Source organism: Oncorhynchus keta, chromosome 10 (assembly GCF_023373465.1).
Source record: "Oncorhynchus keta strain PuntledgeMale-10-30-2019 chromosome 10, Oket_V2, whole genome shotgun sequence".
In the NCBI taxonomy this organism is placed as follows: domain Eukaryota; kingdom Metazoa; phylum Chordata; class Actinopteri; order Salmoniformes; family Salmonidae; genus Oncorhynchus; species Oncorhynchus keta.
Window position 1 is genome coordinate 11372446 of NC_068430.1, and position 18186 is coordinate 11390631.

At 47.4% G+C, this 18186-nt stretch overlaps 1 protein-coding gene across 3 annotated transcripts in view; it reads right to left on the reverse strand.

Moving 5' to 3' along the window:
- LOC118381065 (kinesin-like protein KIF21B) overlaps positions 1-18186 on the reverse strand; it is a 188250-nt gene that overhangs the window by 110509 nt on the left and 59555 nt on the right. For all 3 annotated transcript variants that reach the window (XR_008144093.1, XR_008144092.1, XM_052526477.1), the window contains exons 2-11: positions 10812-11034; positions 9967-10152; positions 4858-5007; positions 4627-4758; positions 3682-3906; positions 3351-3466; positions 3069-3264; positions 2314-2503; positions 1945-2008; positions 872-1102 (exon numbers count right to left, since the gene is read on the reverse strand). Coding sequence is in view for 1 of the 3 variants with exons in the window: in XM_052526477.1 (XP_052382437.1) it covers positions 872-1102; positions 1945-2008; positions 2314-2503; positions 3069-3264; positions 3351-3466; positions 3682-3906; positions 4627-4758; positions 4858-5007; positions 9967-10152; positions 10812-11034 (1713 nt within the window). In the remaining 2 variants the exon portion in view is untranslated. The remainder of the gene's footprint in view (positions 1-871; positions 1103-1944; positions 2009-2313; positions 2504-3068; positions 3265-3350; positions 3467-3681; positions 3907-4626; positions 4759-4857; positions 5008-9966; positions 10153-10811; positions 11035-18186) is intronic.

Genomic DNA, 18186 nt, shown 5'->3' on the forward strand with positions numbered 1-18186 from the left:
AACATATAGACCTATGGACTAGGCTACATGAGGTGTGATACTTTGATCAGAAAAAGTTGCAAAAAAAAGGCATTGTTTCTTATGCTAGTCATCATTCAAGTGATAGGCTAATATTGTCACCGATCAGACTATTCTTGATTTAATCTTGTCTTTACATATACTAAATAATATATCTGTGAAATGTGTTTTGATTTAGAATGGATCATTATCATGCACCTGTATGGAAACAGGGTCAACGGGACAACAATACATGTCATCTATGGACTTAAATAGTGAATGGAGGACGCTTTTCCTGTGGTTCATTTTCATGCCAGCCAGGTAGGCTATACTGTTGTAAAGATAAGCAATGTGCTTAATAATAGGAAAGTTGAGAAATAAATATAGTAGGCCTAGCCTATAGAAAGCTGATCCTCCTATTTTTAGTAGAGGCCATCACTCTATTTTCTCTTGCAATTGCATAGCCTGTAGAAATGTTGTGCAACATGAGCTCATGGGCTCTCATGAAGTGTTTGATTAGATTTTCCATCACATTTGCATTGATGTCAGAGTGATTAGAAGGACAATAGAGTGCTGAGTACCAGGCAGTTAGCAAGTTTGGTAGACTTCTAATGACCATCAGCAGCATCAGAGCTTGGAGAAGCCTAATTACCGTGACTTAAAGGTCAAGTGGAATTTGACTGCCTTCATGATGTGGAGGTAATATGGTCACCGCAACAGCACTAATCACTACCCTACACTACCACCCTGGCCCCATTCCAAACCCATTTACTAGCTGAATAGAAATGGGATTGAGCCCAATCCTGTTCCCTCTTATGCTGTCAACAGTAGTCTCTTCTCTTCTCCTCTCCCTCCCCAATTCTCCTCCTCTCACCTCATCCTCTGTCTCCTCTCCTTCTTCTTCAGCCTCTCAATGTCCATCTTGGCTCGGCGAATCACGTCCGTCATCTCCGCCTCCATTGACAGGGAATGGGGAGAGGAGCCTAAGGGGTGTGGCCCGGGGGTGGAGCTATGGGAGGAGGAAGGGAACGGCGAGCGGGAAGAGAGACGGGTCACACTGCGACGAAGACACTCGTTCATTGCCTCGCTCTCCAGGAGCTTGGATCTGAGAGGAGGGGAAGAGAGGGGGAAGAGGAGGGTGGGGAGAGAAAAACGGAGAGAGAGCGAGAGCGAGAGAGAGATAAAGAGCAAGAGAAAGGGAGAGATAAAGACAAACAGATGTCATTAGTCAAACTTTACAGTTACCGCCTCCATCATCTCATGTTTCAGCATGATAGTGCACAGCCCCATGTCGCAAGGACCTGTACACAATTCCTGGATGCTGAAAATGTCCCAGTTCTTCCATGGCCTGGATACTCAGACATGTCACCCGTTGAGCATGTTTGGGATGCTCTGGATTGACGTGTATGACAGCGTGTTCCAGTTCCCACCAATATCCAGCAACTTCACACAGGTATTGAAGCGGAGTGGGACAACAAACCACAGGCAACAAGCAACAGCCTGATAAACTCTATGTGAAGGAGATGAGTTGTGCTGCATAAGGCAAATGGTGGTGACAGCAGATACTGGTTTTCTGATCCATCCTTTTATTCCAAGGTATCTGTGACCAACAGATGCATATCTGGATTCCCAGTAATGTGAAATCAATAGATTTGGACCAAATTAATTTATTTCTCTTGATTTCCTTGAACTGTAACACAGTAAAATATTTAAAATTTATAGTTAAGTTTATATTTTTGTTCAGTGTAGAACAACAACAACAAAACTATGAACTGAAGTACAGTAACAGCAAAACAGAAACTCAGTGAATTGCTTTGCCCTTTGACCTCCATAATGATGTCGTACAGTCCAGTCCCCAAGAAACAGTGGCTTTAGAGTCAGACCCACTCAGTGTAAAGTTCATTATAGTCCCAGTGGAGTTATAACCCCTAACAGACTCTTTCTTACCTGAGCTCCTCAACCTCTCTGATGTAGTTCTGGATCAGAGAACCAATCTCCTCGTTGCCCTCACCTAGAGGTCAGAAGGTCAGAGTTCACAGTGAGACATGAGCGGTTAACACTTCTTAACTACATGCAAAGGTCTGTGTCAGAAAATGTTAAAAGCTGTCAAATCCTTGTTACCTTATTTCCGCTCAAAGCTCATTGGAGGAGAAGGTGTGAGGGACCTTAGATCCTCTCCTCCAATGAGCTTTGAGAGGGAGGTGTAGAAATGAAGTGAAGAAGGACGGGGGAAACAAGAATCTGAGTGACGTTTTCAGACAGCTACATTCTTCAACGACCATTGGACAGTGTGTGCGTTGTCTCTCTTGGTCTTACCTGACTTGGCGAGGAGTGTGCTGACGTTGTTGGCGAGGAGTGTGGTGACGCGTGTGTTGAGGTGGTCGATGGTCTCCTGCATAGCTTTGACTCTCATGCGTTGCGTGTCGTTTTCTCTCTGTAACATTGAGTTTTCCTGGAACAGATCACTGAAGCCCTCCAAGCCATCCTCACCCATCACACGCTTACCCTGGGGAGGAGGCCATACACATACAGGAAGATATTATCTCAGCCAATGAACATACAGAACAATGCCATTTCATCCAATCAACAAACAGGATATTGATTTTTATATCACTTCAAGCATTTTGTTGGTAAAAATTCCCATTTTCCATTTTATTTTTGTACTCACTGGACGCCAACACCTCAGCCAATCATAAATCAGACTACTTTACTGCAGCAAATCACATGGGAGACAACTTTCTTTCAGCCAATCCCTCCCTAACTCCCTCCCTCCCTCCCTCCCTCCCTCCCTCCCTCCCTCCCTCCCCCCTCCCTCCTCCTCACCCCTCCCCTCCATCCCTCCCCTCCCTCCCTCCCTCCTCACCCCTCCCTCCCTCCCCCTCCCTCCCTCCCTCCCTCCCCCTCCCTCCCTCCTCACCCCTCCCTCCCCTTCCTCCCTCCCTCCCTCCTCACCCCTCCCCTCCCTCCCTCCCCTCACCCCTCCCTCCTCACCCCTCCCTCCCTCCTCCCCCCTCCCCTCCATCCCTCCCTCCCCTCCCTCCCTCCTCACCCCTCCCTCCCTCCCTCCTCACCCCTTTATACTCCATCAGTTCCATCTGTAACCTGGCGATCTCAGCCCTGAGAGCAGATATCTGCTGGGAGGTCTTGTCCTGGTTCACCATCACCTTGTTCTTAATGTTCCTGGCTCTATTAGCATACTTCAGTGTGTTCAGGGTCTCCATGAAGTCCCGGTCAGATGGACTCACACACGCTATCATCACCGTACGACTGGAGAGGAGAGGGAAAACATAACAGACGTTATAAAGACTGGTGAGGCACGGGCCTGTGTGTGTCGATGTGTGTGTGTGTGTTACCTGTTTCCTCCCAGTGAGTCCTGTAGAAGACGTGTGAGTTTAGAGTCTCTGTATGGAACATGGCCTCCTTTCTTAGCCTGGTCCCCCAGAGCACTGATCACATTCCCCAAGGCCAGCTAGAACACACACACACACACACACACACACACACACACACACACACACACACACACACACACACACACACACACACACACACACACACACACACACACACACACACACACACACACACACACACACACACACACACACACACACACACACACACATCATGATCACGTTTCTCAGCACCAGTTAAATCACACATCATCATCACGTAGCTCCTCACCAGTCCACAGTTGATGGATATGCCTTCGCGTGCCCTCTCTCCTGTCGCTCCGGTGCGTTTCAGTCTCTCTGATCCAGCCAAGTCCACAAAGTGAAACTTGGCCATCAGAGTCTCGTATTCAGGCTTGGCTATAGACCCTCCATCTCCTCCTCCTACACCATTCAGCTCTGCGTTCACTCCTCCGTTCACCTCTCCGTTCAGCTCTGCGTTCACTCCTCCATTCTCCTGAAGAGAGAGAGAGAGAGAGAGAGAGAGAGAGAGAGAGAGAGAGAGAGAGAGGAGAGAGAGAGTGAGAGAGAGAAGAGAGAGAAGAGAGAGAGAGTGAGAGAGAGAAGAGAGAGAATACAGTGACAACAGTTATCACCATGTTTTATAACTGTTCTGACTTTACTCTGATAGGTTCATCTTTCAGCTTTTCACTCCTCTTTTACCCTCTTCTACCTCTACTTTGTCTCTTTCTGTCTCTCCCTCAGTCAATACATCCATCACTCCCTCCCTCACACCCCTTCCCTCCTCTCTCCCTACCTACTCTCTCCCTCCTTCCCTCCTCTCTCCCTACCTCCTCTGTCCCTACCTCCTCTCTCCTTCCTTCCCTCCTCTCTCCCTACCTCCTCTCTCCCTACCTCCTCTCTCCTTCCTTCCCTCCTCTCTCCCTACCTCCTCTCTCCCTACCTCCTCTCTCCTTCCTTCCCTCCTCTCTCCCTACCTCCTCTGTCCCTACCTACTCTCTCCTTCCTTCCTTCCCTCCTCTCCCTACCTCCTCCCTCCCTCCCCTCTCCATCCCTCTCTCTCTCCCTCGCTCCTCTCCATACTTCCCTCCTCTCTCCCTACTTCCCCCCTCCCTCCCTCCCTCTCTCCCTACCTCCCTCTCTCCCTCCCTACTCTCCATACTTCCGTCCTCTCTCCCTACTTCCCCCCTCCCTACCTCCCTCCCTCCCTCCCTACCTCAGTTTGTTGGCAGACTCTCATCTGACAGAGGTTGATGGTGAAGATGGCGTGAGACCTGGAACTGGAAGCATTCATCTGGGTGCTGGCCGTAGTCCGGGACAACGCTCCCAACTTCAGACATTCTAACAGCTAGAAAACACCACACCGTCAAAACTGACACACACACATACTAATTGTTCGTGCTGTACACACACACACATACTAATTATTCGTGCTGTACACACACACCTCTTCCTCAGAGTTGACGAGTCGTGAGGTGACTCCACTGGTGTAGATGGAGCCGCTGCCGTCCTCGTGAATCTTAATATTAGACTTCCTGTTCTTACAGTCTGGGTCTCTGGCTCCGTCAAACAGATCTAGGATCTCCTCGTTATACAGCTGGAGAACACACACACACACACACACACACACACACACACACACACACACACACACACACACACACACACACACACACACACACACACACACACACACACACACACACACACATTTCTTGCAATTGTAGAGACAGAAATGAGCTGGGAGAAAGATGGAGGGAACATATTGGGGTTCCAGGTTGGCAGCCTAAACTGCTTGTCCAACCTCAGAAACACTCACGCAGACATTAATACACACACACATTAACACACACACACACACACACACATTAATACACACACACATTAACACACACACACACACATTAATACATACACACATTAACACACACACACACACACACACATTAATAAACACACACATTAACATACACACACACACATTAATACATACACACACACATGAATACACACACACACACATTAATACACACATACATTAATACATACACACAAACAGAGAGTGATGAAAGGGCAAAGATCAGGCTATAGCACATAACCTCTGACCTCCAGGAAGCAATAGGGTTAAAGGTCAGGAGAGGTCAAGAGACAGCTCAGCACACACACACACACACACACATACACATACTCTTTAACCCTAGCCTGATCCATGTCTGTTTATCGTCCCTACTGATAATCCAATGACCTACAGCTGAACTAATGAGAGAGGAGGAGAGAGGAAGAGAGAAAGGAGAGAGGGAGAGAAAGAGATAAGGAGAGAGGGAGAGAGACAGGGGAGAGAGACAGGGGGAGAGAGACAGGGGTGAGAGAGAGAAAGGAGAGAGGGAGAGAGACAGGGGAGAGAGACAGGGGGAGAGAGACAGGGGGTGAGAGAGAGAAAGGAGAGAGGGAGAGAAAGAGATAAGGAGAGAGGGAGAGAGACAGGGGAGAGAGACAGGGGGAGAGAGACAGGGGTGAGAGAGAGAAAGGAGAGAGGGAGAGAGACAGGGGGAGAGAGACAAGGGGAGAGAGAAAGGAGAGAGGGAGAGAAAGAGATAAGGAGAGAGGGAGAGAGACAGGGGAGAGAGACAGGGGAGAGAGACAGGGGTGAGAGAGAGAAAGGAGAGAGGGAGAGAGACAGGGGAGAGAGACAAGGGGAGAGAGAAAGGAGAGAGGGAGAAAAAGAGATAAGGAGGGAGGGAGAGAGACAGGGGAGAGAGACAGGGGAGAGAGACAGGGGGTGAGAGAGAGAAAGGAGAGAGGGAGAGAGACAGGGGGAGAGAGACAAGGGGAGAGAGAAAGGAGAGAGGGAGAGATACAGGGGGAGAGAGACAGGGGGAGAGAGACAGGGAGAGAGACAGGGGGGAGACAAGGGGGAGAGAGACAGGGGTGAGAGAGAGAGGAGGAGAGAGGAAGAGAGAAAGGAGAGAGGGAGAGAAAGAGATAAGGAGAGAGGGAGAGAGACAGGGGAGAGAGACAGGGGGAGAGAGACAGGGGGTGAGAGAGAGAAAGGAGAGAGGGAGAGAGACAGGGGGAGAGAGACAAGGGGAGAGAGAAAGGAGAGAGGGAGAGAAAGAGATAAGGAGAGAGGGAGAGAGACAGGGGAGAGAGACAGGGGGAGAGAGACAGGGGGTGAGAGAGAGAAAGGAGAGAGGGAGAGAGACAGGGGGAGAGAGACAAGGGGAGAGAGAAAGGAGAGAGGGAGAGATACAGGGGGAGAGAGACAGGGGGAGAGAGACAGGGAGAGAGACAGGGGGGAGACAAGGGGGAGAGAGACAGGGGTGAGAGAGGAAGAGAGAAAGGAGAGAGGGAGAGAAAGAGATAAGGAGAGAGGGAGAGAGACAGGGGAGAGAGACAGGGGGTGAGAGAGAGAAAGGAGAGAGGGAGAGAGACAGGGGGAGAGAGACAGGGGTGAGAGAGAGAAAGGAGAGAGGGAGAGAGACAGGGGAGAGAGACAGGGGGTGAGAGAGAGAAAGGAGAGAGGGAGAGAGACAGGGGAGAGAGACAAGGGGAGAGAGAAAGGAGAGAGGGAGAGATACAGGGGAGAGAGACAGGGGAGAGAGACAGGGAGAGAGACAGGGGGAGACAAGGGGAGAGAGACAGGGGTGAGAGAGAGAAAGGAGAGAGGGAGAGAGACAGGGGGAGAGAGACAAGGGGAGAGAGAAAGGAGAGAGGGAGAGATACAGGGGGAGAGAGACAGGGGGAGAGAGACAGGGAGAGAGACAGGGGGGAGACAAGGGGGAGAGAGACAGGGGAGAGAGACAGGGAAGAGAGACAGGGGAGAGAGACAGGGGAGAGAGACAGGGGGAGAGAGACAGGGGAGAGAGACAGGGGAGAGAGACACAGGGAGAGACACAGGGAAGAGAGACAGGGGAGAGAGACAGGGGAGAGAGACACGGGGAGAGAGACACGGGGAGAGAGACACGGGGAGAGAGACAGGGGAGAGAGACACGGGGAGAGAGACACGGGGAGAGAGACAGGGGAGAGAGACAGGGGGAGAGAGACAGGGGGTGAGAGAGAGAAAGGAGAGAGGGAGAGAGACAGGGGGAGAGAGACAAGGGGAGAGAGAAAGGAGAGAGGGAGAGATACAGGGGGAGAGAGACAGGGGGAGAGAGACAGGGAGAGAGACAGGGGGGAGACAAGGGGGAGAGAGACAGGGGAGAGAGACAGGGGAGAGAGACAGGGGAGAGAGACAGGGAGAGAGACACAGGGAGAGACACAGGGGAGAGAGACAGGGGAGAGAGACACGGGGAGAGAGACAGGGGAGAGAGACAGGGGAGAGAGACAGGGGAGAGAGACAGGGGGAGAGAGACAGGGGAGAGAGACAGGGGAGAGAGACAGGGGAGAGAGACAGGGGAGAGAGACAGGGGAGAGAGACAGGGGAGAGAGACAGGGGAGAGAGACAGGGGAGAGAGACAGGGGAGAGAGACAGGGGAGAGAGACACGGGGAGAGAGACAGGGGGAGAGAGACAGGGGGAGAGAGACAGGGGAGAGAGACAGGGGAGAGAGACAGGGGGAGAGAGACAGGGGAGAGAGACAGGGGGAGAGAGACAGGGAGAGAGACAGGGGAGAGAGACAGGGGAGAGAGACAGGGGGAGAGAGACAGGGGAGAGAGACAGGGGAGGGAGACAGGGGAGAGAGACAGGGGAGAGAGACAGGGGAGAGAGACAGGGGAGAGAGACAGGGGAGAGAGACACGGGGAGAGAGACAGGGGAGAGAGACAGGGGAGAGAGACATGGGGAGAGAGACAGGGGGAGAGAGACACGGGGAGAGAGACAGGGGAGAGAGACACGGGGAGAGAGACACGGGGAGAGAGACAGGGGAGAGAGACAGGGGAGAGAGACACGGGGAGAGAGACATGGGGAGAGAGACAGGGAAGAGAGACAGGGGAGAGAGACAGGGGGAGAGAGACAGGGGGAGAGAGACAGGGGAGAGAGACAGGGGGAGAGAGACAGGGGAAGAGAGACAGGGGAAGAGAGACAGGGGAGAGAGACAGGGGAGAGAGACAGGGGAGAGAGACAGGGGAGAGAGACACGGGGAGAGAGACACGGGGAGAGAGACAAGGAAGAGAGACAGGGAAGAGAGACAGGGGAGAGACAGGGGGAGAGAGACAGGGGAGAGAGACAGGGGAGAGAGACAGGGGAGAGAGACACGGGGAGAGAGACACGGGGAGAGAGACAGGGAAGAGAGACAGGGAGAGAGACAGGGGAGAGAGACAGGGGAGAGAGACAGGGGAGAGAGACAGGGGGAGAGACAGGAGAGACACAGGGGAGAGACACAGGGGAAGAGAGACAGGGGAAGAGAGACAGGGGAGAGAGACAGGGGAGAGAGACAGGGGGAGAGAGACAGGGGGAGAGAGACAGGGGAGAGAGACAGGGGGAGAGAGAGAGACAGGTAAGGATAGACAGAGAAAAAGAGATGGAGATAGAGAGGATTTTAGCAGAGATAGCCATCTGTAAGTGAATCAGGTTACATTAGCTGTCTATTACTGTAGTCCGATCGCCTGAGAGAAAACAGAATATAGGCCTAGCTGATAGCTGACAGGCTGACAAACACACACCATTACCCCCACACACACACACACAGACAACACATGATAACATCATCCCACAACACCTCATACAATACATTCAACAGGCATACCAATGATATGACAATTTGCCTGATGATTCTTCAGACACACACAGAGAAGGCTGAGACAGTAAGCAGAGAAACACTCCGTGTACCAGGCACCTCTTGCACACAGCCAGTTAAAGTCTTTAAAACACATCAGCTCATGTCTCCCACACTTCTATATGTGTGTGTGTGTGTGTGTGTGTGTGTGTGTGTGTGTGTGTGTGTGTGTGTGTGTGTGTGTGTGTGTGTGTGTGTGTGTGTGTGTGTGTGTGTGTGTGTGTGTGTGTGTGTGTGTGTGTGTGTGTGTGTGTGTGTGTGTGTGTGTGTGTGTGTGTGTGTGTGTGAGAGAGAGTCGGGGTTCTCATTCTGGGCAATATCACAGCTAACGACTAACATCCGTCAGGCACCAGAACCCATCATCCACTGGGTTTCCTGTTAGTCTGTCATCACATTGTCACTTCCTGTAGCATCACCAGGGCTGATCGGTGCCCCTCACATCTGGTTCAGGTTAACACAGGCCTCACACACAAACATGCACACAGCCAATCAATCGAAGGCAAGAATGACCAATGACAACAGACAATGCATCCCTGGAGGACAAGACGTTATTCTAGACTGCTTTCATCTCCTCTGCCACCTTTCACAGGGGACTGGATGGGTGGCCCAAGTGTTACTATGGCAATGACATAGTGTACATGTGTGTGTGTGTGTGTGTGTGTGTGTGTGTGTGTGTGTGTGTGTGTGTGTGTGTGTGTGTGTGTGTGTGTGTGTGTGTGTGTGTGTGTGTGTGTGTGTGTGTGTGTGTGTGTGTGTGTGTGTGTGTGTGTGTGTGTGTGTGTGTGTGTGTGTGTGTGTGTGTGTGTGTGTGTGTGTGTGTGTGTGTGTGTGTGTGAGTTCGTACCTCCAGGAACTGTGCACTGACTTTAAACTCAGGAGGGTGTGTGCCCTGCTGCCGGGCCTGTGTCTTCCTCTCCTGGATGCCCAGGAACAGATGGTGAACAGCCCGTGGAACAATGCCCCGCTCCTCCTCCTCCTCCTCCTGCACATCGAACCCTGTCCCCATGGTGTGCGTCTTCCCTGAGCCCGTCTGGAAACAGAGTGTGTCATCGAGGCAAAGGGTGGAAGAAGCTTTGAAGAATCTCAAATATAACAAATATATTTTCTGGTGTTTAACACTTGTTTTGTGGTTACTACATGATTCCATATGTGTTATTTCATAGTTTTGATGTCTTCACTATTATTCTACAATGTAGAAAATAGTACAAAATAAAGAAAACCCCTTGAATGAGTAGGTGTGTCCAAACTTTTGACTGGTACTGTATGTATTTTGTTCTTGCAAGAGAAGGAACAGATTCCTACTGTGATAAGTCAGATTTCTCTGTGTGTTTGTACCATAAGTTTAGTAGAGAAAAATAACCACATAACAGTGATTACAAATAGACCCGTGTTTCCCAAACTCAGTCCTGGGGACTCCAAAGGGTACATGTATTGGTTTTTGCCCGAGCTTAATGATGAGTTGATTATTTGAATCAGTTGTGTAGTGCTCGGGCAAAAACCAATACATGTACCCTTTGGGGTCCCCAGGACTGAGTTTGGGAAACACTGAAATTGTATGGATGCATACACTAGGTTTATGTATTCAGGAGTGTATCCATAGGTAATCCAGAGGTAAACATTGTGGTCCTCAAGGAAAAAAACTCATCCTAGATGGAGTTGTGTGTTCATATCTGTCTCTGTTTCTGTTACCTGTCCGTAGGCGAACACAGTAGCGTTATATCCATTGAAGCAGCCCTCGATCAGTTTGTGGACGCAAGCAGCATAGATCTGTTTCTGCGCCGAGTCGATGTCGAACACAAAGTCGTATGTGAAGGCCTTGTCTTTACCCAGCAGCACCTGGGGTTCCCCAGGGGTTACAAGTGTACACACGTGACAGCCCTCGATCTTCTCCTTCACCATCTGGGGACGGATCCTACACGGAACAGGACAAGAAAGAGGGGTTACAAATAGTGTTCATGGTCAATCTACGTGTAAAAGTTTGAAGACGTTGTTCCGTAACAATACAGGAGAGACCCACGGTCAACTAGGCCAGTGGTTCCCAAACAGGGGGGACGGCAGTGGGGATGTACAGTGACATTGGTAAGTATTCAGACCCCTTGACGTGTTCCACATTTTGATACGTTACAGCCTTAAACTCAAATGGATTAAATAAAACAAAAATACTCAGCAATCTACACACAATGCCCCACAATGACACAGCAAAAACAGTTTTTTAGACATTTTTGCAAATGTATTAAAAATAAAAAACAGAAATATATTTTAGATTCTTCAACATAGCCACCCTTTGCCTTAATGGCAGCTTTGCACACTCTTGGATTTCTCTTAACCAGCTTCATTAGGAATGCTTTTTCAAGTCTTGAAGGAGTTCCCACATATACTGAGCACTTGTTGGTTACTTTTCCTTCACTCCAACTCATCCCAAACCATCTCAATTGGGTTGAGGTCGGGTGATTGTGGAGGCCAGGTCATCTGATGCAGCACTCTATCACTCTCCTTCTTGGTCAAATAGCCTTTACACAGCCTGGAGGTGTGTTTTGAATTATAAATAAATCACAGACAGTGTCACCAGCAAAGCACCCCACACCATCACACCTCCTCCTCCATGCTTCACGGTGGGAACCACACATGCAGGGATCATCCGTTCACCCAGACTGTGTCTCACAAAGACATGGAAGTGGGAACCAAAAATCGCAAATTTGGACTCATCAGACCAAAGCACAAATTTTACCGGTCTAATGTTCATCGCTCGTGTTTCTTGGACCAAGCAAGTCTCTTCTTCTTATTGGTGTCCTTTAGTAGTGGTTTATTTGCAGTATTTCGACCATGAATGCCTGATTCAAGCAGTCTCCTCTGAACAGTTGATGTTGAAATGTGTCTGTTACTTGAACTCGGTGAACCATTTATTTGGGCTGCAATTTCTGAGGTTGGTAACTCTAATGAACTCCTCTGTGGCAGAGGTAACTCTGTGTCTTCCTTTCCTGTGGCGGTCCTCATGAGAGCCAGTTAACTTAATGAACTTATCCTCTGCAGCAGAGGTAACTCTGGGTCTTCCATTCCTGTGGCGGTCCTCATGAGAGCCAGTTTCATATATATATATCATAGCGCTTGATGGTTTTTGCGACTGCACTTGTAGAAACTTTCAAAGTTCTTGACATTTTCCAGATTGACTGACTTTCATTTCTTAAAGCAATGATGGACTGTCGTTTCTCTTTGGTTATTTGAGCTGTTCTCGTTATAATATGGACTTGGTCTTTTACCAAATAGGGCTATATTCTGTGTACCACCCCTACTTGTCACAACACAACTGATTGGATCAAACACATTCCACAAATAAACTTTTAACAAGGCACACCTGATAATTGAAATGCATTCCAGGTGACTACCTCATGAAGCTGGTTGAGAGAATGCCAAGAGTGAGCAAAGCTGTCTACAAAGGGTAGCTACTTTGAAGAATCTCAAATATAAAATATATTTAGATTTGTTTAACACTTTTGTGGTTACTACATGATTCCATATGTGTTATTTCATAGTTTTGATGTCTTTACTATTATTCTACAATGTATAAAATTTAGAAAAACCCTGGCATTAGTAGGTGTGTCCAAACTTGAAATTGTGTAGATCATCATCAATTCCTCTTGTCATGTTAGTCATTGCATAACTTAGAGAGATATTTATAACTTGTCAGAAATGTCCAGATCAACTAGCCCATGTCAGCTAACAATTTTGATTTGTTTAGATTTTTTAACCCATAGATATATTTGTAATTTTTGTTGGTCACTCAAATATTGCATGAATACACATGGCAAAATGTATAGAATTACAATAAATGTTTCTTAAAACAGCAACATTTTCTTTGCACCCCATGACATTACCAGTTATCTGCACAGCGCTCACACACACATAATGTGTAGAATTGCAGGAAATAAGATTGAAGCTGAATTCTCTCCACCAACAAGAGGGTTGTAAACAGTTTGTGTCATGAACAGTGGTTGTGCCCATGGGTGTGTGCAGGGGGGCACGGGATGCTCCACAATGCTGGAAGGGGGGAGGGTGGTCTTGGATACTCTTGGAATAAATTATGCAGATTCAGCTAATAACTTTAATCTGGTCTAATCCATGACCAAGCAAAACACAGTGGTGTATCTCCCACTAACCTCCTAACACCCTCAGGAGATACTCCTACCCATAGAGACACACTCACACACACACTCCCAGCCCATAGAGATGAACCCCCCTATGAGACCACACTTCCCCTATGTTCTCTCCATATGCGCAGCTGCACACACACACACACACAGACACACACAGCGACACACACAGCGCTCACACACACACACACACACACAGCGCTCACACACACACAGACCCTGCTCTCTCCCCAGTGCTGACTGGAGCATTTTGTTGAGCCTGAGGGCTAAGAAGACTGGCCTACAGACCTGCATTAGACAGAGAGGATTACTAAGTAGTTGCATTAAGGAACATTAAAATACACTACCTCCATCCCATGTACATTATGTAGTAGAGACACTTTAAGGCACAGCATGGTAGCAATACAACATGACAGCAGCACAACACTGTAGCAGCCCAATACATTAATGGGTACAGACAACAGCACTAAGGGCAAGAAGGCAAAGACAACAAAACATCACGAGAAGCAGCCACAACTATCAGTAATAGTGTCCCTGGTTGAGTCTTTGAAGAAAGAGATGGAGATAAAACTGTCCACTTTGAGTGTTTGTTGCAGCTCGTTCCAGTCGCTAGCTGCAGCGACCCAGGGATGTGTGTGCTTTGGGGACCTTTACCTAAATGTGACTTGCAGACCGGGTGTTGTATGTGGAAATGCTACATCCGTAAATAAACCATTTCCGGACACACACAGATACAAACACACACACAGATATAAACACACACAGATACAAACACACACACAGATACAAACACACAGATACAAACACACACACACACACACACACACACACACACACACACACACACACACACAACACACACACACACACAAAGGCTGGATTCATAACATTGAACACTCACCGCGGCACACACACACGCACATAAACATCAAACCTCTAGGGATGCTCGGCAGCTACAAGGAGAAACAGACAAACAGTAAATCTTTGTCTTTCCTGAGTTGTGATTTCCTGGTGTAGAGAAACAAATGCCTTTATTTCTTCATCAGGCTAATAAGATGAAGAGTGTTTAAACCACCACACGGCCTCAACACTCCCAAACAACACAGTAGGATTAAGGCACTGACACTGATCCAAGGTCAGTTTGGTTTCTCCTCCTCTAATGATAATGATTGGGATTTGGTAAGGTTGATCCTAGATCTGTGCTTAAAGGCAACTTCTATCCCAAACATTATCCTAGTGATTTGTTAAACTAAACTCCCCACAGACACAGAGAGATACAGGACAGATAGGAACTCGTCACACTGTCTGTGAAGGGATTCTCCTATCAGTGTTATCTAAACACACACTGTCTGTGAAGGGATTCTGCTATCAGTGTTATCTAAACACACACTGTCTGTGAAGGGATTCTCCTATCAGTGTTATCTAAACACACACTGTCTGTGAAGGGATTCTCCTATCAGTGTTATCTAAACACACACTGTCTGTGAAGGGATTCTGCTATCAGTGTTATCTAAACACACACTGTCTGTGAAGGGATTCTCCTATCAGTGTTATCTAAACACACACTGTCTGTGAAGGGTTTCTCCTATCAGTGTTATCTAAACACACACTGTCTGTGAAGGGATTCTCCTATCAGTGTTATCTAAACACACACTGTCTGTGAAGGGATTCTCCTATCAGTGTTATCTAAACACACACTGTCTGTGAAGGGATTCTCCTATCAGTGTTATCTAAACACACACTGTCTGTGAAGGGTTTCTCCTATCAGTGTTATCTAAACAAACTGTCTGTGAAGGGATTCTCCTATCAGTGTTATCTAAACACACACTGTCTGTGAAGGGATTCTCCTATCAGTGTTATCTAAACACACACTGTCTGTGAAGGGATTCTCCTATCAGTGTTATCTAAACACACACTGTCTGTGAAGGGATTCTCCTATCACTATCAAACACACACTGTGTTATCAGTATCTAAACACACACTGTCTGTGAAGGGATTCTCCTATCAGTGTTATCTAAACACACACTGTCTGTGAAGGGTTTCTGCTATCAGTGTTATCTAAACACACACTGTCTGTGAAGGGATTCTCCTATCAGTGTTATCTAAACACACACTGTCTGTGAAGGGTTTCTGCTATCAGTGTTATCTAAACACACACTGTCTGTGAAGGGATTCTCCTATCAGTGTTATCTAAACACACACTGTCTGTGAAGGGATTCTCCTATCAGTGTTATCTAAACACACACTGTCTGTGAAGGGATTCTCCTATCAGTGTTATCTAAACACACACTGTCTGTGAAGGGATTCTCCTATCAGTGTTATCTAAACACACACTGTCTGTGAAGGGATTCTCCTATCAGTGTTATCTAAACACACACTGTCTGTGAAGGGATTCTCCTATCAGTGTTATCTAAACACACACTGTCTGTGAAGGGTTTCTGCTATCAGTGTTATCTAAACACACACTGTCTGTGAAGGGATTCTCCTATCAGTGTTATCTAAACACACACTGTCTGTGAAGGGATTCTCCTATCAGTGTTATCTAAACACACACTGTCTGTGAAGGGATTCTCCTATCAGTGTTATCTAAACACACACTGTCTGTGAAGGGTTTCTGCTATCAGTGTTATCTAAACACACACTGTCTGTGAAGGGTTTCTGCTATCAGTGTTATCTAAACACACACTGTCTGTGAAGGGTTTCTGCTATCAGTGTTATCTAAACACACACTGTCTGTGAAGGGATTCTCCTATCAGTGTTATCTAAACACACACTGTCTGTGAAGGGATTCTCCTATCAGTGTTATCTAAACACACACTGTCTGTGAAGGGTTTCTGCTATCAGTGTTATCTAAACACACACTGTCTGTGAAGGGATTCTCCTATCAGTGTTATCTAAACACACACTGTCTGTGAAGGATTCTCCTATCAGTGTTATCTAAACACACACTGTCTTTGAAGGGATTCTCCTATCAGTGTTATCTAAACACACACTGTCTGTGAAGGGTTTCTCCTATCAGTGTTATCTAAACACACACTGTCTGTGAAGGGTTTCTATCAGTGTTATCTAAACACACACTGTCTGTGAAGGGTTTCTGCTATCAGTGTTATCTAAACACACACTGTCTGTGAAGGGTTTCTCCTATCAGTGTTATCTAAACACACACTGTCTGTGAAGGGATTCTCCTATCAGTGTTATCTAAACACACACTGTCTGCTCCTATCAGTAAGGGATTCTCCTATCAGTGTTATCTAAACACACACTGTCTGTGAAGGGTTTCTCCTATCAGTGTTATCTAAACACACACTGTCTGTGAAGGGATTCTCCTATCAGTGTTATCTAAACACACACTGTCTGTGAAGGGTTTCTCCTATCAGTGTTATCTAAACACACACTGTCTGTGAAGGGTTTCTGCTATCAAATCTAATTTTATTTGTCACATACACATGGTTAGCAGTCATGTTAATGTGAGTGTAGCGAAATGCTTGTGCTTCTAGTTCCGACCATGCAGTAATATCTAACAAGTAATCTAACCTAACAATTTCACAACAACTACCTTATACACACAAGTGTAAAGGGATGAAGAATATGTACATATATGAATGAGTGATTGTACAGAACAGCATGGGCAAGATGCAGTAGATGGTATAGAGTACAGTATATATATGAGATGAGTAATGTAGGGTATGTAAACAAGATGCAGTAGATGGTATAGAGTACAGTATGTACATATGAGATGAGTAATGTAGGGTATGTAAACAAGATGCAGTAGATGGTATAGAGTACAGTATGTACATATGAGATGAGTAATGTAGGGTATGTAAACAAGATGCAGTAGATGGTGTAGAGTACCGTATGTACATATGAGATGAGTAATGTAGGGTATGTAAACAAGATGCAGTAGATGGTATAGAGTACAGTATATACATATGAGATGAGTAATGTAGGGTATGTAAACAAGATGCAGTAGATGGTATAGTGTACAGTATATACAAATGAGATGAGTAATGTAGGGTATGAAAACATTATATGAAGTGGCATTGTTTATAGTGGCGAGTGATACATTTATTACATCAATTTTTCCATTATTAAAGAGTCTGGAGTTGAGTCAGTATGTTGGCAGCAGCCACTCAATGTTAGTGGTGGCTGTTTAACAGTCCGATGGCCTTGAGATAGAATCTGTTTTTCAGTCTCTCGGTCCCAGCTTTGATGCACCTGTACTGACCTCGCCTTCTGGATGATAGCAGGGTGAACAGGCAGTGGCACGGGTGGTTGTTGTCCTTGATGATCTTTTTGACCTTCCTGTGACATCGGGTGGTGTAGGTGTCCTGGAGGGCAGGTAGTTTGCCCCCGGTGATGCGTTGTGCACACCTCACTACCCTCTGGAGAGCCTTACGGTTGTGGGCGGAGCAGTTGCCGTACCAGGCGGTGATACAGCCTGACAAGATGCTCTCGATTGTGCATCTGTAAAAGTCTGTGAGTGTTTTTGGTGACAAGCCGAATTTCTTCAGCCTCGTGAGGTTGAAGAGGCGCTGCTGTACCTTCTTCACCACGCTGTCTGTGTGAGTGGACCATTTCAGTTTGTCCGTAATGTGTACGTCGAGGACCTTAAAACTTTCTACCCTCCTTACTACTGTCCCGTCGATGTGGATAGGGGGGGTGCTGTTTCCTGAAGTCCACGATCATCTCCTTTGTTTTGTTGACGTTGAGTGTGAGGTTATTTTCCTGACACCACACTCCAAGGGCCCTCACCTCCTCCCTGTAGGCCGTCTCGTCGTTGTTGGTTATCAAGCTTACCATTGTAGTGTCGTCCGCAAACTTGATGATTGAGTTGGAGGCGTGCATGTCCACGCAGTTGTGGGTGAACAGGGAGTACAGGAGAGGGCTAAGAACGCACCCTTGTGGGGCCCCAGTGT